At 43.1% G+C, this 21,650-nt stretch overlaps 1 protein-coding gene across 2 annotated transcripts; it reads right to left on the bottom strand.

Moving 5' to 3' along the window:
- MELTF (melanotransferrin) lies at window positions 1-20,830 on the bottom strand. 2 transcript variants are annotated; one of them, XM_064385760.1, is made up of 16 exons: window positions 19,059-20,830; window positions 16,425-16,579; window positions 12,743-12,842; window positions 11,192-11,374; window positions 10,723-10,879; window positions 9,821-9,888; window positions 8,959-9,146; window positions 8,596-8,776; window positions 7,493-7,644; window positions 6,992-7,088; window positions 5,931-6,125; window positions 4,622-4,778; window positions 2,437-2,504; window positions 2,160-2,347; window positions 1,163-1,361; window positions 1-182 (listed from the first exon to the last, which is right to left on the bottom strand). In XM_064385760.1, exons 1-16 carry the CDS (start codon window positions 19,102-19,104, stop codon window positions 112-114), a joined length of 2,205 nt encoding a protein of 734 aa, XP_064241830.1. In that variant the 5' UTR covers window positions 19,105-20,830; the 3' UTR covers window positions 1-111. The 2 variants fall into 2 exon arrangements, with proteins under 2 accessions (XP_064241830.1, XP_064241829.1); XM_064385759.1 differs by having other exon boundaries at window positions 1-1,361; window positions 19,059-20,828.
- Between the last annotated feature and the right edge of the window lie 820 nt (window positions 20,831-21,650).

Below are 21,650 nucleotides of genomic sequence, written 5' to 3'. Positions count from 1 at the left end.
TGGTTAAAGTGTGATTACTTTTCATGTTTATTTGCTATTTTCACTTATTTATGTGATTGCTATCTGGCTTTACCAGGTTTTTATTACACTACATGTCTGTTCATCCCAGGATCATGAGGTGGTCTCTACAGTCAGGAGGGCAGTGCCTGCCAGCAGCACAGCAACATCTGTGATTAGTGCAGCTATGGATAAAAATAAAACCTGAATACCACAGCCACTAGAAATGGCTACTCAGAAGTGAAGTACTTTGTTTCACCTACAGCAAATACAGATTTCATGCACAAGGCACTCAGAATTGGCCCCTGTGGAAGGAGGACAGCCATGAGGTTCTTGATGAAGGCTGCATCAAACTAAACATCACAGGACATCTCTGGCCAGCCATGAGAGCACTTGGTGTGGAAAGTCAATAAGCTCAGTGGATGCTCACGTTTGGCTTTGTTCTTTTCTCTCAAAGGGTAATCCCCCTTCCAGTCTCTCAGAGCTTCTTTTTCATCCAGTGACTTTGGAAATTTCCCCTACTTTCTTCTGCTGGAAGGTAGAAGACTTTGTCCATGGCAAAAGATGGGCTGGTCTTTATTCACAGACTGTCCATTCTCTGTGCACTTACCTCTGTGGCAGCAGAGCTCAGGAGAAACAAAGCAGGATGGGTAAAGCAGGGATGTGGAGTGAGCATAGCCAGCCAGGAGGCACTAGGGAGAGAATCCACTAGACCAGAGTTTTGACATTGCCTTCCAAGAAATTCTTCTACAGATCAGAAACCCAGAATCCATCTAACAGTTCTTGGGAATCCTGGGTGGTTCAATATCAGCAACAATGGCAGAGATGCTCCAGTTTTAGATTGATCTTGTAAACCATGTTGATACTGTATTGCTGGTTTCTGCCCCAAATTCCACCCCATCCCCACAGACAGGGGCAGCTTCCAGCTCTACCCTACTCCCTGATGAGCAGATGCTGTTGGCACTTGCCCTGCAAGGAGGCAGAAGAGGCATTCACATGGTAGCACAGCATGTTATCCAGACAGCAGCTTTTCTGAAGAGAAGGTGGCAGGGCAGAGATGGCCTGGAAGTTCCACTTGGACTGTGCTAGTCCAAGCCCTGTATCTGACACAGAGCAAGGAGGGGAATGACAGTAGCCATGAATGAGTATTGTGTTATCCTATTGCCTGCCCCAGAGCACTGGGGTGTTTGCAGCCCTTCAAGGGACTCAATATATTCACTCCCCAGCCATTCTGTGTATGTTCTCCTCTCTTTCACTGGCACAATCTCAACAGTAGAATCCTTAAAAATCAAGTCTTTTCCCTGAAAAGTTGAAGACTCAAACATTTTGAATCCATTTCCATTGCTGCTATTTCCAAAGTAGACCTGAAAATAATGAAAAATTCTCAGTATTTTGCAAGATGAAGTGCCATGTTCCTGTCATCCAACATGAAAGATGACAGGAACCGTTTTGTAGATGAAAAATTAATAAACAACTGCAGAATCTCTCTTACGCGTTTGCTTTTAGACGCTTCAGTAGATCAGACACAGAATTCTGCCACTGGCAATTACAAGAACAGCTTTTGTGATTTTGTGTTTTTAGTTACTATCTGGAAAATAGCTGTAGTTTTTTAAAAAATTCTCTTGCCTCAATATTGTTATGCAATAGAGGGTTTGCCTGCCCAGGAGTTACAGACATGACTGAAGCCTAGCACTGAGATATTGCTCAGTCTTGATTTTGAACTAATTAACTTCAGGATGGAGAAGAAGGAACCTCGCTGTGGCAGCCAGGCACACTCTGCCTGCATGGTTTACCCTGTACATGGCTGCAGCATAAACAAACCCAGCAAAGCTCTTCTGCATTCCAAGGAAAATTCCAGAATGGAAAAGCGCTAGCACAATGCAGAAATATGGGACAGCCATGAGAAAACACCTTAAGCTCCAGGGAAATTACTACTGCAACCAGTGGCTGGGCAAAAAGTTGAAATCCCTTGTGCACCAGGGTGGTTTTACTGGGTGAGTCACATGGGTTGTACTTTACCTTCTCTGTCACACTCCTGACAGGGCTGTGCACTGTGCACATGCTGCCAGTGTCATGAGGCAGGATATGCAGTGTGCTCCTCTTGTCTTTATCCTGGCACTGTGTAAGACCATTCCCCCCAAAAATAAATGGATTATTAGTACCTGGGCTCTGTCCAATAGTCCATATAGAGCAAAAACATTGACATCTGGGTGAACCATAACAGCCTGAGCTGGCACCTGGGCCAGGTGACAATCAGCAAACTGGGTGACTTCAGCACGGGCACCATTGGGACACAGTAACTGGAAATCACTGGACTTCAACTTCTGGGCCCAACTAGCAGTGTTTTTACCTGAAAAAAAGAAAATGGTCACTGTCAAGCAATGAAAGCAAAAAAGAAAATAATTGAATTATAATAAAGAGACATGTAAAACTAAGTACCATCTGTGTTCTCAAACACTGTCGAGTGCTTCACAAAGGCCACATCCCCAGAATCCTCTACCAGGCACCTAAAGGAGGTCAAAGATATAAATGCTTTCAATTCAAAGCAACTTTAGGTGAACCACATTTTTTTAATAACTCATAGGTTTAGAATGCAATTGTTTTTACAGGCATTCGTGCAAGCAAATGTACTGGACCCAAAGTTAGTAAGAAAAACCAGAGAAATTTAGCATCTTGGAGGAGAGAAAAGCAAAAAAAAAATTCTGAATTACAAATTTCAAGAGTGGAATAGAGTAGAAAAAATATTAAAAGCAGTGTGAAAAACAACAAGAAAGACCAATATTAGATTAGAAAAGAAACAGATCTATTATGTGATATTCAGTGCATTTGCAGACCTGTACATTGGAGATCTCCAATTAATCTAACTGCAATTTCCAAGGGTATTGCTCCAGAACAAAGTATAGTTTCTTCTAATTTTCTGAAGCAGAAGTAGCCCAACATGCCAAGAGACCCTAAAACCACCTCCTTTCCCATGTAACTTATTCTACAAGTGTTTTCAAGAAGCATTTCCTAAAAGAAAATGAACCAATGAAAGAGATGTAGAGCTGTAACTGTGCATGGCTTAGACAGTACAAAATACAAGGCAAAGTTATGACTGCTAACAGTTACCCAAAATACATGTATCTCAATTGCACCTGGTTTAACATCAACAGTTCTGATCCAAGGTGGTAAGTCACGATGTGGCTGATACTGTCACAAGAGAACAAGGACTCAGTGGGGCTCTTCAGTGCATTTCCCCAGCAGAAAAACCTTTCTTAACAGATTTTTCAGTACTCCATGCAGTTTGATTTGCCCCGGGCAGTGGGATATACACAAACTGAACGGCCTCTCACACCTCTATCAAATTAGTCTGAAGACAGCCAGAGCTGAAGGAATCTGGAAATCTGAATTTGAAGTCCATCTCAATCATTTTCCATTATTCATTCTTTTTTCAGAAGGAATCACCTAAATGTCACAGATATATCTACCCCTACCTTGTAGAAGACTGCAGTCCTCCATTTTTTCACCTAAATTCTACCCTTTTAAATACTTAAAACTTCCCACATCTCTCAATTAATTAAGCACCTTCTCCCTTAAAAACAAAAAGTGATCTCCATAAAAAGTTTGACTGTATGGGCACTTTTATCAAATGCACAGTCTTAGAATTATGAGCAAGGCTCATGCAGCCTGTAACAGCATTTGTTGCTCATTCATCTGGTGACTGGGAGCTGGCTCTGTGAATCCATGAAGTACAGCAGAGGATCTGGACTTTGCCTGCAAGGCTTGTACCTAGCAGAGCAGCTGGACTCAGCTAAATAGATTTGCAAAAAGTAGTTATCCAAATCTAACACTTCATTATTTACCAGGCAGCTGCTGTTGAAGCCTCCTCCCTGCAGGGAAAGGTGGCTTTCTGCCAGCTGTTCCATGCACCGTTACCTTCTGAGGCGAAGGTCAGGAAAAGGAAGTGCTCCTTCCATATCTAAGTTCACAGTGTTTGGGTACAGCACCATCTGTACATGTACACTGTTGCACAAAGTACTTGTTCCATTTTATATTATTTTCTTCTCTCTATTTTTAACATACTTTGTTTTGAAGAGGATTTGGTAATTGAACATTGGCCATAGCTCCTCGTGCTGTACAGAAATCTACCTTCAGCTACAGCCACCAATGAATCAGAGTAGTGAAAACACACTCCAGGCTCCCTGTCACGAGCCTCTCACCCTCTGCAGGGACTCACAGCAGCCAGATCCTGGCTACTGTGTGCCTGCTCCCCTGCTAGAGCTCCCTGTGGGTGACCTGCCCATGCAGAGTGGCAGACTCCCTGTCCCACCAGATTAACGCAACTCTGGAGGCCAGCAAAAATCTCCTTGGTCCTCACAAGGTGGGTGCTCTGTGCAGACATACAGGGTGGGCTGTTGGCCACCTGGCTGTCTGCAAGGCAGCTGGCAAAGGCTGTGACATGAGCCAGTGCAATGCCTTATGCCACACCTGCACTGGTGAGGACATCTGGGGACACACATCCCACCTCATTTATGGCACCTGCTGCAGCAACAATAACCTCTGTCTGCTGAGTGGGATGGAAACCAGGCACTGCTTGCATTTTGGGAGGCTGACACAGTGAGTCACAGCTGTGGGTACCAGTTACCTGAAGGCTCCACTGTAGCTGTAGTAACGTTCTTGGCTGCTTGCACTGCATTTGTTGTTTCCACTCTCATCCCCGATACACAGTTGACAGAGCTTTGCTGGGTAATTGTCCTGCTCAGCTGAGGGCACACAGCTGGCAGAGAAAAACTCACTCACAGCTGGGGGAGACAAAACCAACATAAGGAATGAAAAGTGGGGGCTTTTCACAAAAAAAGGCAGATACAACATCATGAAGTCATAACCAATGCAGGTTTCAGTAGAACACTAGAAATACAAGTTACAACTGCCTTACTGGAATTCACAAACTAGAACTTCTAAACTATTTTTAGAGCCCTATTTAGCTGACTATGTAATGAAACCAAAGAACTTCCTAGGTGATAGATAAGAAGTAGGCAAGCAAAATTAGAATGTGGAGTTCCATGTTTATATATCTTTTTCTTGTAGCCTCACTGTACATTGTTTCATTACCTAATGCAGTTTGAAAATAAATGCAATAAAATCCTGGGTAAGGGCACTGGGATGCATCACCAGTGCTCAGGATAATGGGGTGTGCTGGGGGAGCAGTCAGGGAAGTGAAGGTTCTCCTCTGACATCTGTGGCAAACTCTGAGCTCCCAGTGTTAAAAGGACATGGACAGTCTGGAGCTGATACAATGGAAGGACAGCAGGATGCTCAGAGGGCTGAAACACAACTTGCATTTACCAGGCTGAGAGCTGGACTTGGTCACCCTGGAGATAAGACAACTAACAGTGTAACGTTATCTTAATCTACACTGTAGGTTTTTCAGGAAGACAGAGTCAGATCCTTCTCAGGGGTGCAGAGCACAAGGATGAGAAGCAACAGACCAAAGTTATGAGAAGGAAAATTCTGATTAGATATAAGAAAAGAAATCCTTTGTACCAAGGATGGTCAAGTAGTGGGACAGGGTCCAGAGAGGTTGTGTGTAATCTCTGTCCTAGGAGTTCCTCAGAACCTGCCTGGACACAGCCCTGAGCAGTATGAACTACCAGACCTTTTATGCAATTGCTTGGAATAGATGACCTCAAACTGTCCCTTCCAGCCTAAATTAGCCAATTATTTTGTGATAAAGGAAAGGAATACTTTCATGTTAGATGTAACATTCTCAGACCCCTCCACTAGTCCACACTGGTGGCAAACTTAACATTTCAAATCATTATGTTAAAAACTCAATACCCCTTCACAAACAGGTATGATAAATATGGAGCTATGAAATAGCAAAAACGTTTCCCTAATTGAAGTTTATCATTAGATTATTACTATCTTTTTGATATGTATTACTGTTGTCTTACCTTGAGGAATATTACAGTCTCTGTTCTTAATAATCCCCCTCTTAATTAGTACACCAATGGGAATATTCCATCCAGCATTTCTCCCCAGTCCTGTGTGGCAGGACTTCTTCCCTCTCAGGTCACTGATGGTGAATGCATTGGACAGATTTCGTTTCACTAACACCACAGCATAGTATGCATTGCTGCTGTCATCAGCTTGTAAAATAAACAGAAAAAAACCACACAACACATTACAGCTTGCCTTATGCATTCCCACAGCTCAGTGATGATCTGTGGATCCATTACTCTTATATGGTGGCAGCTTCAGTTGCACCAACAGTCTGCTAGTCAGGCAGCATGGATGTACATGGAATTACTCTTCACTTCTGCTGCCTCACACTGCTGCATTCACCTCTGGTCTGTGAGCTGCTGCACACCTGAGCTGAATAACCTGCAGACAAGATGATGGAAGTGTTCTTGTTCCCACCAGCTCTTATAAACACATCCCTCTGACAAACAACATTCAGGGCATAAGTAACTCAACAAATCTGCTTCAAGAAGTTATTTTTATGTGAAAAGTTCAAACCTGCATTAAAACTTCTGTGAGTTTTGCAGCAAATTGAAATTCTGCCTTACTGACACTGTGGACACAAGCCCTCTTTTAATCAGAGATTCTGAAGCAGCCATATCAACAGGTAGAATTTGCTTCTAACTAGAATCTACTGTGCAATTTCTGTATTTTTGTTTCTCTTAAAAATATTTTGACTTTGTGGATACTAATTTTTTCCACTGAAAATATTTTCTTTACAAGAACTCAAAAAACAAATGAAGACTCAAAGAACAAAACAAGACTTAAAATTGCCAGAGACGCAACCTGGTCCTGCAGCAGGACAGATGAAAGTAGCCTCACTGTAGATGCTCATGTCATATCCTCCTCTGTCTATGATGTGAGGCTAATAATTCTTACTTCCTTTGAAAACATCTTTCCCAGCAGGGCTGGGAACATAAGACTGTGTTTTTAGTGCTGTTTTCAAACAACTGGAAAAAATAAAGTCAATATTTATGTTTCTGGATCTTCTTACCAGAGTAACTTTCTCCAGCAGCTGGTACAAGGCCATACGTCTTGCCAGCTGTGTAAATATCAGCTCCACCCAGAACTACAGCATCACTTTCCTTTTTCTGAAAAATAAAACATAGGATTTCTATGAAAAAACCCAGCACACATACTTTCCCTGCTACAGTGATGACACCTTTATGGTCACACCTTGAAGGGCAAGGCTTACAGCAAAAGAGCATCACACTGCTAAAGAAAACTTCCCAAATGTGCATAAAGCATCATCAGTGAAACAGGGACAGGAGATTTCACACACATAGGCAGGAGTTAGCTGGGAAACAGTGCCCTCATCACAGCCAAAGATCATCAGGGTTCAGGCTCATCCAGACCATCTGAGCTACAGATCATCTCCTTGAAATCCAGTGCTCCTGCCTGTCACCAAAGTGAGTGCACATATGTAACCTCACCCACCCAGCAGAGAGCAGCTTCTGCTCATTTGGTTTATGGCACAATGATTGTAGCAGCCTACCTGGATCAGCTCCATGCACTCTTCCTTTGTCTTGGCTGAAATACACTGAATTGCTGGTTTCAAATTCTTTTTTCTAAAGGCAACAGCCATTTCACCACATTTCCAAATCTCCTCGGTGGATACAACACACCAGTTCAGGCTTTCTGGCATTGCTGCACAAAATTGAAAAGCAAATGCTACATTCACTTTCTCTGCAATACACAACAGGGATTCACACTGCCCACTGTCACCTGTGTCCCATACATGTTATTGAAAATATTTGCTTCTGTGTTGCTCCCCATCCCTCCAGCTCAGACTTACACCTGACCAGGAACCAGGGCACTCCCTGATGAGCAGTTATGTCCACACTGCAAACCTCTCCACAGCAACGGAACAACAGTTCCTACAATTACTGACCACTAAACCCAGATATAATATGTTAGTGGAGTGCAGCAAAAAGCCACCCTGAATACAAGCTTCCTCAGATCTGACAGTCACAGAGCAATGCCCAGAAGTGAAAATCAGGAAGGGGAAGGGCTTTGCCACAGCACAGATTACATCTGAGAGGCTCAGTTGCCAGGATTTTTAAGCTTCTTAAGGCAAAAATTCTTGCAACTTGTGTTTCTGACTTTGCCAGAAGGTGTATCAAGTAATTTCTACTTTCTTCTTAATTTCCTGCTATCAGATGCTACCATAATGCTTCAATAAAGAGGAACTGAGGGGTTCCTTCAGCTTAGGGAGGAAATCCTCTGCTAGGAATCCATTCATCCATTTTTATAGCTACCTGGGGATTTGTGCAGCAGCACATTATTATTTCCCCTTGTCAGCAGGTAAGAAATTAAGTACCAGGCAGCAGCAGCAGCTTACCAGATTAATGCCTCTCACACACCAAGAAAGGGTAGAAAATGTCTTCATCTTATAACAAAGTTGGACAATTTGCACAGGAAAATATTCTGCAGTACAGTATTGTTTCTAGGTCAAAAAGTGAGCTTTGCCCACACTCAAAGATCAGACTGGCATCTTGCCATAACACTCCAAGAGTGAGAAGAAACCAGAATCAATATGATCTGTGTTATCAGTTATCTTTCTGCTTGGTTATAAAGAGGAATCTAAAGACAACTTACCGTTGGGGTTGCAGCTCAGAGCTTGCATGGCACGAAGATACTCATCACCCAGCCATGCCTGGTAATTCTGAGCTGTGATTGCAACAAGCTCTGTGGTGGCATCTCGGAACAGGAGATTTTGGGCGCCGTAGACTGCAGAGTCAAACATCTGAAACTTGGCGCCCACCCCATTAAATCTTTGCTGTAATGTTGAAGAAGAAAGAAACAGATGTTACACATTCCTCTCTCTTGGATGTATGACATCCCAAACACCTTCAAACTCCGCAGAGCCAAAGGAGCTCAGCTATCCCGTTTTCCATCTGCTTAGGCAGCTGGGAGAGCCCTTCTAAAACACAAAGGAGCAATGAAGAAATGGCCTCCTACTTGTCCCTGGTTTAGGAGCTGGAAGAGAACTGTCCCGTCTGTGTCAGGCCGCACGAGCACGGCCCGAGCGGGGACTCGGGCCAGGTGGCAGCTTCTCCACTCGGTGACGTCGGCTCTCCGGCCATCGCGGCACAGCAGCTGGAAGTCGCGGGAGCGCAGCCGCTGGGCCCAGGAAGAAAGGCTCCTCCCTGAAACCAGACAGGATGGGGACAGACATCAGGCGGGGCTGGTGCTTCTGGCTGCAAGCTTGCTCTAAGCCTCACTTGCACACATGGAGCAGAACACTCTCCTGAGCATCTCTGAACCATTCCTGACTGCACAGTGTATCCTGTGCATCTCTGTGGTCCTGTAGTCCCAAAACATTTGTGAGACTGCGCTGAGCTGTGCTGGGGTCTGCAGCAGTATCAAGAGCATCCCTAGTTTCAGATCACGTATAAGATTTGTTTTGCTTTTTTTCCCTGGGTCAGACGTATTAAAGCAATGTCATGCTCAAGGTAGTTTTCACACAGTGCCAGATAAGGCAGGTTAACTCTGTCCTAGTCTCCACTGAATCCCTTGGCAGGCTGGAGCAGTGTAACAGTCCAGGTCTTTATAAAAAGAGGTTTCTGCTGTTGAAGGTCTCTTTCCAGAAGCAGCTTAAGATTTCACCTTATACTGAAAATACCAAGCATTTTTAAAAAATGTCTATCTTCTGGTGCACACCTGAGAGGATTCATCTGTTTTTAGATTTCATCTGTATTATAGCATTTTTTTTCTGATTCCTCAATTCAAAATACATCAAAAATTTGATATTATACTGTCATTACAAACACTGTATTTCAGACCTTGCAGCCATTATTCAACAAGCTTCAGGATTACTTACCATCTGTATATTCAGGCACTGTGCTGTGCTTCACAAAAGCAACCTCTCCAGCATTTTCAGCCAAACACCTAATAAATATAAATCCAACCACAAAGAGGCATTACAAAACCCCTGTGCTCTGGCCACTGCCAGCTGACAGCCCGAGGGCTCTGTGCTCCGTTCCATCAGCCACAGACACTGACCTATTTCCTTGTGCTGAGAGTTTTGCTCAAGGCAGAGACTAGAGGCTGTTGGAGCATGAAGTAAACTATCATTGTCATCTGGTGAATATGAACAACATGTTCAGTGCTGCCTGGGACAAACACCATGACCTTCTTTGTCCAGGACAGTTCTGTGTCTAAGGCAGTCACACAGTCCTTTGGGGAATACACAAGGAGGAGCAAGTGCTTCTCATAAGCAACTTCTTCCCTTGTTAATGCCATGACCTGGGGACTGGGAGCTGCAACGCAGCACACAGATGGGAAGGAGGAAAATAAAGATTGGTGTGCAAAAATGGAGGGCAGAGCAACTCGATAATTCAGAGCAGCTAGGTGGGATAACTGAAATAGCCAAGCAGGACAGCAGTTCAGCTCTCAGGCTCCAAGGATCACCAGGTTTTACTGGGAAAGATAAATCAGTACAGCTTGCTGAAACACTCAGATTGTGTCAACAGCTGCTGGACAAAGCAAATAGCAGTGGGCTTTCTCTGCCATTTGTTTTAATATTCAGTTATTAGTACCTGAAATAGTGGGTTAAGAATTTTGATCAGTCAGGTTAAAAGCATGGCCATCCTAACAAAACTATAGATTTTCTAACAAGACCAACTGGAAGCTCTGTAGATTCAATTTCTTGTCAGTGAGGCCTGAACATGATGACTATGGAGAGGGTACAGCAATAAAAACATTGACAGACATGATTTTTACCTGAAAGCTCCACTGTAGTCATAGTATTGCTCTTGGGAATTTAGTTCACATTTGTTCTGTCCTTCTGAGTCTCCTTTGCAGAGCTGACAGAGGGATTTGGGATAGTTCACACCATTTGCTCCAGGAACACAACTTGCATTGAAATAGTCACTCACAGCTAAATGCAAAATTAGAATGAGGCATTTTTAGCAATGAATAAACAAGATCAATTTCATTTTAACACATCCACACAGTACATCTCTGAAAAGATTCAGAAGGCGCAAGTTATTTTCTTCTTAAAAGATAGTTTCCAAGTTTAAAACAACCAAAACCCCTGCAGTCTTCATCAGACCTACATTAGAATCCTAGAAGGACCATCAAAGTCAAAGAACAAAACAGCAGCTGAGTCACATTTCTGTACACACACACAGAGGGTCCCCAGAGCACTGGGAGGGCACTGCTGAAGGGATCTTTGCCCTGCCAGCCTTGCCTTTTGGCAGGTCACAGCCCATGGGTGCCAGGTGCCCAGTGTCAGTGAGGTAGCCCACGGGCACGTCCCAGCCCGCAGTCCGGTTGATGCCGGTGTGACACGAGCGCGCTCCCTTCAAGCTCTCCAAGGTGATGTTGGAGCTTCTCTTGACCACAGCCACAGCGTAATAGGAAGTTCCAATCTCTGCAGCACAGGGAGAAAGAGAAACAACCTGAGTAGCCCCACAGCAGCATTACAGTGACATACACTGATTTTTGGACTCTTGTGCCTGCCCTACCCACAAGGAAGCCACTGTGTTCACATCCTTGCGGAGACCCTGCTGACTGTGAATCAATGTACCCCATAAATTTTCAGTGTGAATTCTCTTAGTCCTGGCAATCGGCAATCGGCTCTAACTTTGGAGGTCACTCTGCTTTGAAAGTGAGGTTCCTTTCAGAAAGAAATTTTCTGTTACTCTAAATATATCTGGATGGAATTGAGACCAGTATAATTTACTCCGCAGTGGATCTTAATTTTGTTACAGCAGAGTCAACTGATGTCTCTGGAGCACTACAGCTGATTTCATTATCTCTGTTTTACAGTTTAATATAACTCAAGAGTCAAGAGCTGGGGGTTTGAAGTGATCATAAGGTCATTCAATCTGACTTTATTTAGATCAGAAATCACTAAATTTCTTCCACTTTTCTCTGATTTGAGCTCATAGCCTGACTAATGGAGATAGTCAGCCTCTGGATCCTGAGGCCCATTTGGTTTTGAGGAGCCAAAGTACAGGTCCCTCACCAGAGTCATGACGTGTTTAATAGGGTGTGGGGCTGCTGCAGATGATCCAAGATCCTATGGACTGACCCCAACAGCCACTTCTGAAGATGCCTTTGGCCAGGTAACACTAAGACCCAGCTACAAAACAAATCCAGCTCCATCTCACAACAGAGTGATGGGACAGCAATGCCAGCCAACTGCTTCTAGAGCTCTCCTCTCCCTTGCATCTTAAATTTAGGGGGAGCATCATCCAGCTCTGAACTACACAAACGTGTTGATACTGAGCTCTTGGTCAGGATGACAAGTCACCACTGAATTATTGTCTCTGCCTTGAAAGGAACTCAAAGCTTAAGGTCACTCAGACAAGAAGCAGAATCTAGTACTTCCTTTCTTCCAGCAGTAAATAAATACATTAGTAAAACCAAAACCTAATTATTCCAATGTATAGGACTGAGAGATAAACGTAGTGATTTATGCTTAGCAATTAATTAATCTAAAAAGTATGGAATAGAGAACACAGAAAGCAAAGAGACAGTAAACAACAAACAAAAACCAACCCAACAAATTTATTGCAGGAACAGCTACTCTGACCTAAAAGCTTCAGGACAGACTCAGCCACAGCCCTGTCTCCTGTTTCCTCAGTCTGTTACAGGCAGGAGCAACCAAGAGGGAACCTGACCACTACCCACTGTTTAGAGTCCTCAAAAAGACTCCAAATAAAATGCAAACAGTAAATACAAGCTTTTTCTTATGCATTTTAAGTAATCTAAAAAGTATTTAGTCAGAATATACCTTGATCATATACTTCCCCAACCACAGGTTTCAGACCATGCTCCCTTCCAGCCTGGAAAATCAAACGGCCATCCAGGGTCACTGCATCTGCCAAGTCATCCTGTGCAGACACAAGGGCAGAACACATGGAAAAGCTCAATTATCAGTAGTTATCAACAACCAGAGTACCCATGCATTTAGAAGAGGCTCTTAGTTAATATGCATTTGTATTTTCTTTTTCCAATTATTTTAAGGGCTCACAAATTTCTGAACAACTCTTACCAAGAGGGATTTTAGATTCAAAACTGCCTTCCTGCAGAAGCAATGCAGAAACCAGCCCTGCACAATGATGGCTTCACCAGTCTTAATAGTTCAAAGAAATCTTAGACATGGATGCTGCAGCCCTCTGCAGGATCTTAAAGCCCAGCAATCTGAAGTTTCATTCTGTAGCTACTGCCCCAAAGCTTGAAGATTTATTATATAAAGTAGATAAATTTTTAGATTATACACAGATAGGCGAAAATATTATTTTTGGGGCTACAAAATCTGAATGCCAAAGTGTTCACCAAAGCACCCTTAGAGCCTGCTGGCTCGTAGCTCAGCACAAGGCAGACATGCAGGTTGTGAGTGGAGGAGCAGGTGGCAATGGGTTCCTGAGAAAGAGGAAAGTATCTAAAAAGACAGTTCAAACTGGGAGGATACAATCTGAGGCAGGCACTTTCGGGAAGGGGCCCAGCAACACCTCGTATTTTCTGGTGACTGTAACACCGAGCTCGCTGGGATCCTGCTGCAGCTGCAGGATTGCTCTGCAGAGCACAGGATGGGTTCCCCACGTGCAGGGCCAGCAGAACTGCTGTGCACAGCCCTGGCAGCAGAACCAGCTCCCTCTGTGTACCCAGCCTATGGGAGCCAGGAGAGGGCATGTCACACCCAGACAAGATACTGCAGAGAAAATAATCAGCACTGTGACATTTTGCATTTCTAAGCTAATTCCAAGTTTCTTATCAGTTTGCTTAACCTCTGGTTTGGCCCTGGAGGAGGTCATTTAGTTTCTCCATACCTTGGGGGCTTGGAAAGCATGGTCAGGGCAGGGCTAGGACTGCCTAGCACACCACAGCAGCCTCCCACAGGCTGAACCACAGAAAGAGCTTGAACATTTGTTAAGGCACTGTGTGAGAGCACAGGTAATATGTTGATGTTGACATCTAAACCAGATTTGAAGTTGCCATGTAATTTGCAATCTTTTACTTGTTTGGCTTGAAAAAGAAAAAAGATTATATTCATTAATCAGCTGAAACAATAGATGTCCTGAGAGCTGCTTCTCATGAATGAGAGCTGAACAAATCCAAGGGAACCTGAAGTGGACTTGGGGTTGGGAGATATTTGCATCTCAAAGAACAGACACAACCTTTCTGAATAACTAGATGTGATGTTCCACTGGTGAGGGTCAGAGCACAGGACATTGTAGGAATCAAATACAATCTGTGGTTCAGGATGGACACCTGACAGGAGAGGAGGTGGAGTTACAAGGCTCTTACCCTCAGGGAGAACAAAATGAGCTTCTAGAATTGGTGGTGGACCAAAAGGAGGGCAGAGAAAATGGAAAGGGCTGGCCACAGAAACCATGAGGTATGTTGTATGACCATATTTTCATAGGAAATAGCAGTTTTCTGACTGAAAAGCAGAACCTTTGAGCTCTGCTTACACACAGAGCTTCTGATAAATAGCTTTTGTAAAAATAGCACAAGACAAAAAAGGTCTATTGTTGTTTTTAACATGAAGTAGTTTTCAGGCTACAGATCTCTCCTTTAAATAACACACAATTATTGCTGAGGTGACATATCAATGGCAGTGTAGGCTTTTTTTTTAGCAAGAATTTGCCAATAGATTTTGCAAAAGCCCGGGACTCAGCTACAATTTTTTAAGTATACATGTGATGGTAGTACTCTCCATTATTTTCAGAGGAAGTTTATTTCTGTGTGTCACAACATTTGAGAATTACCTACATAAGTGTTTTAAAGGCCTGCTGAAAATCAGATCTGGTCACATTCAATACTGTCAGGCTCCCTAGTTAAATATTTCAGTATTTCTTAATTTTTACACACCTTCAAACAAAAAGGTTTTTTCCTTTATCCATGTGCTAACACATACACAGGTCTAAGTCCAAGTCATGCAGTGTTACAAAATAGCATCTGCCTCTTCAGCCACTGTGTTCTGCTCCCTTCTTGGCCTCAAGGATCAGAGTTCAGTGCAGATGCCAACTCAGGGATTCCACACAGTCCTACACAGAGTAGGTTGGCTTGAATATTTAGTAGATTATTAGCACAAGGGGAAAAAAGCAAAAAGGAGATCTAAAGGACAAAGTCTTGTCTGAAGCCTTACAGTGAAAATTCATTTTATCAGAAAGCAACTTCCTCATGCTGTCTGCCTGCTATTTCCAATGGCTTGCAAATGCAATTCTGTGAGCTCTGTATTTCAGAATCACTCATCAGCCCTTTATATAATCTGCTTTGCAGAATCTAACAGCTTCCTCTGTGCAATGCAGCAATCAGCCAAGTGGTTTGGAGAAGATCAGACATTACAATGCCCTGTCTATTCCCAAGGTGAGATCCACATCTCTATCAGTGTCTGCTCTCAGCACTCTTCAATACAGCCTGACACCCTTGCTCAAGAACAGTATCAAGAGGCAATGAGGTAGTCTTAGGAGTCAGACAACCATTCTGCTTCATTGACAAAAATTACAAGGTATTAGTTCTTGAAATGTGCTCCTTTTTTTCTAGCCACATAATCATCAGCCTCATCTCCCTTCAAACTGTTCTTTCAGATCTCCTTTCCTTCCTCTGAACCTCTTGTCCTTGACAGGCTGCATCTCCACAGAAAGCTGGATCTCGGGCATATCTACAAAGAACATTCTTTATGAGCACAGCCAGCCAGCCTTCCCTTCCCCCACACCCTGCCAGTGATGACAGCCATGATTACCTGCCTCCACATGTCTTCCAACATCCACTTTTTACCTCCTACCCCCTCCAAAGGAGGGAATTAGTTTGCATACATCATTTTGCAAATTCACATGTTCACAGTCTTTAAAGCCTTCCCCAGAGGCACACTCTCTTTGGAAGCTGAGCACACTCTGGGCAGCTGAATTAATACAGCTTAATACAGAGGTTTGCCCTTTGCTCACCCCACTTGCTGCTTTGCCTTTCTCTTGTACTCAGTATTGGGAGATTTGATTTGATTACACTCAGCTTATCTGTTTATACAGCAATTTCCATAACTCTGAAATGGGAGTTTGATCCAGAGTTTATCGAAATACAATCTACTTAGAGGCTAAGCAGCACAGCTTTAACTACTGTCTGCATCTTGTAGCTCCATCCCTTCTTAAATATCTGCTAAATAAATCTGACATAATTCCCAAATCAAAGATTACTATTTGGGTGGAAATATTTAAGACCTTAGCCGTGTTCCTAATGACTGGCCATATGTGAGCAGCCAAACAGATGACACGGGGTCATTCTGACATTCAAGTTCATATCTTTTAAAAAAAGATATACCTTGATTTGTCAGAGCCATGAATGCCAGGAAGCAGAGGCTCAGCTGCCTGCAGGGCCACACGCTCACCACAGAACAGTGCTCCTTACCAGGGGATTATCGTTAGGCACATGGAGAAATTAAACTAATGACACGGGTGTCACTCACAGCTCACCTTGATCATCTGGGTGCAGTTAGCAGCTGACCCCCCTGCTGTACACTCCAGAGGGGGAAGGATGCCAGCCTCACTAAAGGCCTTGCTCATGTCATTACACTTGGAAAGTTCTGGTTCAGACACCGTGCACCACCGGACACGCTCCAGGCCGAGAGCTGTGAACACAGCACCAAGAGAAAATATCACAAAACCCATCTGAGCTTTTGGAACAGAGCTTACCATTTAGAGATAAACTTTCGTACTGCTTCTTCCCCCAAACAGAAAAAAAACCAGGGCCCACTTCACTGTGAGTCCTTAGAGGTGATTCCCACTTTCATTCCAATAAATATGAATACTGAAGTTTTTTTGGACTGACCACAAGATCAGACTCAGATACTGAAATCCAATGGCATTAGTTTCTGACATAAGAAACAAGGATACCATTGAACAGATCAGGGCATCCAGACTATTTTAAACACCTTGCAGAATACACCATCATAATCAAGTTAAAACCATGTGAAATTTTTATTTAAAATGATATGCTACAAAACCAAAGACAGTGTCCAAAGACAACTCCTGTCTTGAGTATTGCTAGTTAGTATCTGGGGTCCTGTACCAGCCCTTATTGGTCTGAATTAAAAAGGCAACATTAGGTGCTCAAAAGCCTTGCCACTAGGCTTATTATGAAAACTAGAAAAGTCAACTTGGCCCTTCAAAACAGTCTTTCATAAGAGATCGTAACCACAGTCAGGAAAAGGGGAGGGCAGAGCCATGAATGAAAAGACTCAAGTTGAGTAGTGGAGATTTCCATTAATTAGCAAAGAAAGGTGCCTTTCAGCAGCCCCAAACGTCACCAAGTGCCAAAGCTACAAACACTTGGCTGCTTTTGTGGGGAGAGGTGACCGTGCGCAGACAGTGCGGTGAAATGGAAACGCAGCCATGGGACAAACAGGCACGGCCACTTTCGTAAGCAGGGACACAATATTCCACTGCTTGTCTACAATTTCCATTTTTAACTGGAGTCTGCTGTTAACCATTTATCATGTGGTTTTCTAATACCTCTAAGTGGCCCTCTACTTCCCCCCCAGTGCCATGGAGCTGAGATGCCACATCTGACTGTGCAAGCTAAAAATGACTCTGCTAGTGCCCAACAGTGCTCCTGCACATCTCCTGCAGACTAAACAAGACTGTTTATGCCAGAAGATCCAATAGTGAAACAGTGGGTTTGGCTTGCTGTTCCTCTGTGACACAGAGCCAACTCTGCTGTCAACAAATACTAAGTCAGACTTGGAGAGCTTACAGGAAGTTTTCATGGCAGCATATGCCAGCAGAAGGAGAAACAACTGCCCACCTCTGAGCTGCAGGAATCTGAGAACCAAGAAGGTTGGGAGAAAGCTACAACAGGTCATGGTAAAAATACATCTCACAAAAACTTAAGGTTTGTACTACCTCATCTGTTGGGGTGAAATTTTAACCATTAATTCCTTGGGAGTAGAAGAAAAATCCTGGTTTTCGTTTTGGGGTTTTCTTTTTGTAAACATAAGCAAAGAGAAATTAAATTGGGGACTCAGCCTCTCAGCGTGTATGTATGCTAAGTGCCATTTTTCAGCCTCAGCATTCTGATTTTACATATAGACACACAGGGGGTAAAGAATGAAAGTATGAAAAAATCATCAGCCATACACCTGAAACATAAAGTCCTTTTAGCTCTATATTTCAGCCAAAATAGTAGAATAGCATTAATCCATTGGTTTTTTTCCCTCACTCATCAAAACCAAGGCTTTATTGGTCCCTTTCCAAATTGCTGAATTTTGATGCTAGAGGAAATCAGATCTGGGCAATATCCTATTTCCTTCCTTACAAGATAGCCCATCTGAAATGGGCTTGAGCACAGACAAGGCCTGCAGTTATCCTGTCTTCCTACTACCAAGGAAAACCAGCTGTAAACATCATGTCAGTGTCTGAACCCAAGTTTATTCTCTATTTGGGCCGTTCTGTATATCAGTGTATATATATATAAAGCTTAAAATGGCAGAAGCTGGAAACTTGCATTTGAAATATGCTCAGAGTCCTAACACACCCATAACTATCACTGACAAACATCCCAATAACTCCTCAAAGTAATGGTACTACATTGTGTAAAACCAAATGGCTATTTATACAGCTACTGTTACAGTATCAAGGGCTTTCAACAGAAAATAATGGAGGGGAAAATTAACTAGGACCATTTGTTTTCTGAAGAAATGAAGAGTGCTTCAGAAACAGCAACTACACCTCTGGTGAAATTAAAAGCACTCACAATTTGGGAGTGGCAGGAAAAAGCTAACATGTTGCACAGAGCATGAGAAGTGAAATAAAGCAATTATTTCTATTTTTACAAAGTAAGTGTCACAGAACTGCTCATTGTTGTGAAAAACAGACACCACTGAAACAGAAATTGATTCAGTGCTGGGGAAATAAAACATTTGACACCAATGAGTCAAGATACATATACATAGTGTTCAATGCAGCCTTTTCTACTGCTTTTCCATTACTTCCTTCTGTTTATTTTCCTGGTCATACGAGATTGGCTCTGAAGTGGTTCTAGTTTCCTTCTGCTCTCTCACATCACACAGAGTTCCCATGGCACAGCAAAAGCTTTTGGAGGACACTTACCAGCATGAAAGAAGAGAAGATAGAAAACATTTCTGGAGCTCTTCATGGTGAAAGCTTTAGGATCTGTGATTCTTTCAGCCTTCAGAACTCCCAGAGATCAAGGCTCCTGCAAGAGTGCTCTCTCCAGCCTGGTCTTAGGTGAAAATCAGCTGCTTTCAATTGCTGATGCGCTCTGTTCAACGATAAGCCCTGCTCACCTCGACACGCGTCACCTCGTAATGACTACAGGAAAAGAAAGCATGCCTCTCCTCACACTGCCTGTACACTTGGAAAAAAACATCAGACCTGGAAATTGCAACATATCTGAGGCACCAATGAGGTCGCTACTGCCTTGGCACCACCCACAGACTTCAGTCAATGAACTGTTACACACCGCACACAGCGGTGGGGCAGGGCTGTGGAACCCATCCTCACTGAGATCTGTGCATGCCCTGTGCCCGGGGCTCGGGAAGCAGGAGGAGATTCAAGGTAAGCAGTTTATCTGGCAGAGTAGACAGTCACTCGATGCCACATTCTCAGCATTGTCACAAATTGCTTAAAGCCATCATCAGAAGCCCAGGCTCTAACAACAGCAAACCTGTGCACTCTACAGGCAGTACAGCACATGCTAAGTGCATATTTCCTGAAATTTAACAGCAATTGCTATAAAACAGTTGAATCATTCTGACTTATTTTAAGGTTTAAGAGAAGGCCCAGGAAGGATTCTCTCCCAGAAAGAATCAAAACTGCTGACAATAGCTCTGTTAAAAGCTGCTGTGAATTTTAGTGAAACTTTCACAGAGCAACCCTCATTTGTGCTGCCCAGTTATTAATTTCTTATTAGTCAATGAACTGCAGCTGCCTGTAACATCTTGTTTAGGTAAAAGCTGCTCAGAAATAGAGTCCTCACACCAGGAAGGGCATGAACCACAAAGTTCTGTGTATCCCCCACCAGCCTGTGTGGCCAGGAGTGTGGCAGGATGCCTCCAGCACTCATCAGCTACCCGACTGCAGGTGGGCAGGATGCCAGCTCTAACTCTGACTAGCACCTGTAAGACAACACATGAGTCAATTGCTATTTCAAGTTTAGAATTTCAAAATATAGAGATTGATCCCTCCAGACTTTCTTCCCAAGCAAAACCTTATGGCTGAACTCTGATTCTTGGCTTCCTAGACCAAGAACTGTCCCTTTGTTGTCTTAAATGTTAAAGAATAACCTGGTGCCACTGGAGTATTTCCAAATGTTTTCAAGGACCCATTGCTCAGATCCTTCCTGTGCCCTTCCTACTGGCCAGATTAACATCGGGGAGAGATGTTTGCATCCTGATGTTTGCAGAAGGGCTTACATTCATTTACAGATGACAAGACAGTCCTAGTACCAGTCACTTAAGACTGCAAGGGCAGGATTAGTAAAACACGAATCTATCAGGTCTCTCCTGTGGATCTGCTATGGGAATGGTTCAGAAGGCAGAGGAGCAGCCTTTTTGTACAAGAGGTCTATTCCAAACACAGCCCCCTATAAACAATCACACGAGCGCAGTTCACCAGAATTTAGATAATTTTCCTACTTCATTCTTAACTCTGAGTATCTGTGCTTTAAGGAGATATTAAATTTCTTAACCTAGTTTTCAGCATAATTCAGCAAAAATGCCAACAAGGAAATAATATAACTTACAATAACAATAGAGGGTATCAAATACTTCATCAAGTATGTGCCTGTATAGCAACTACAAATAGTTGGGTTATCAGGGAAGAAGAAAACCCACAATGCCTTCACTGGGCCAGCAAGAGTGGTAATACATCAGTGTGATGCCACTTGGATTTCCTAATTACTCTAGTTGTTAAATTAGAAGCCTTTAGCAAAATACATGTATTGTAAAACATTACTCTAAAGTACAGAAAAATGTACCCAAGAATCAAAAGATGTGATGCTGGAAAAATGAGACCCAGAGAAACACTAAGTAATGCAAAACCCTGACAATTACACAAGGTAAGATAACAAGGAGCATTAGGGCTCTCAGAATCAACTTTTCTGCCAGTGTTCAAAGGTAACATTGGAAACAAACAAAACTAAAAATGCAAAGCAAATGCTCCAGAGTCCTTTGGGATTTCTTGATCCAAGACTTGTTTTCACTCCCTCATGGCAACTGTGCATGGTAACTGCTGTGGACTTCAGTCAGAGTGGAGTGTTTGGTGACACCTGGCTACTACAGGACAAGTGCCTGGGGGCAAAGTCCCGTGGCAGCTACTCAGACACTCCAACATATGAAAGAGCAACTCCTCACAGATCTCCTCAGCTGAACAGGCTCTTTCTGATGGGTTAAAAAAAAACAGGTAAAAAGTGCATACAATACAGAGATCTCAGATGTATTTGCAGATTTGATAGAGATTCATATTCTTCTGGGGTTTTTTTTTAGATTTACTATTTTAAGATGTCTCACAGACACCTCAAACAATCAGTCACTTTCAAAGAGGGAGACAACAGTACACCTCTAGCTGCCTTAAAAATGTATGACATTATTTATCAAAAGCTGCATCAATCCAGTACACCAAGCACTTTCATGGGCAGGAATTCTCAGAAAGGCTGCACAACTGATTTCCAAGATCTTGAAA

The sequence above is a fragment of the Passer domesticus genome, chromosome 11 (assembly GCF_036417665.1).
Source record: "Passer domesticus isolate bPasDom1 chromosome 11, bPasDom1.hap1, whole genome shotgun sequence".
Lineage (NCBI taxonomy): Eukaryota > Metazoa > Chordata > Aves > Passeriformes > Passeridae > Passer > Passer domesticus.
This window is presented reverse-complemented; position numbering and strand designations above follow the sequence as displayed.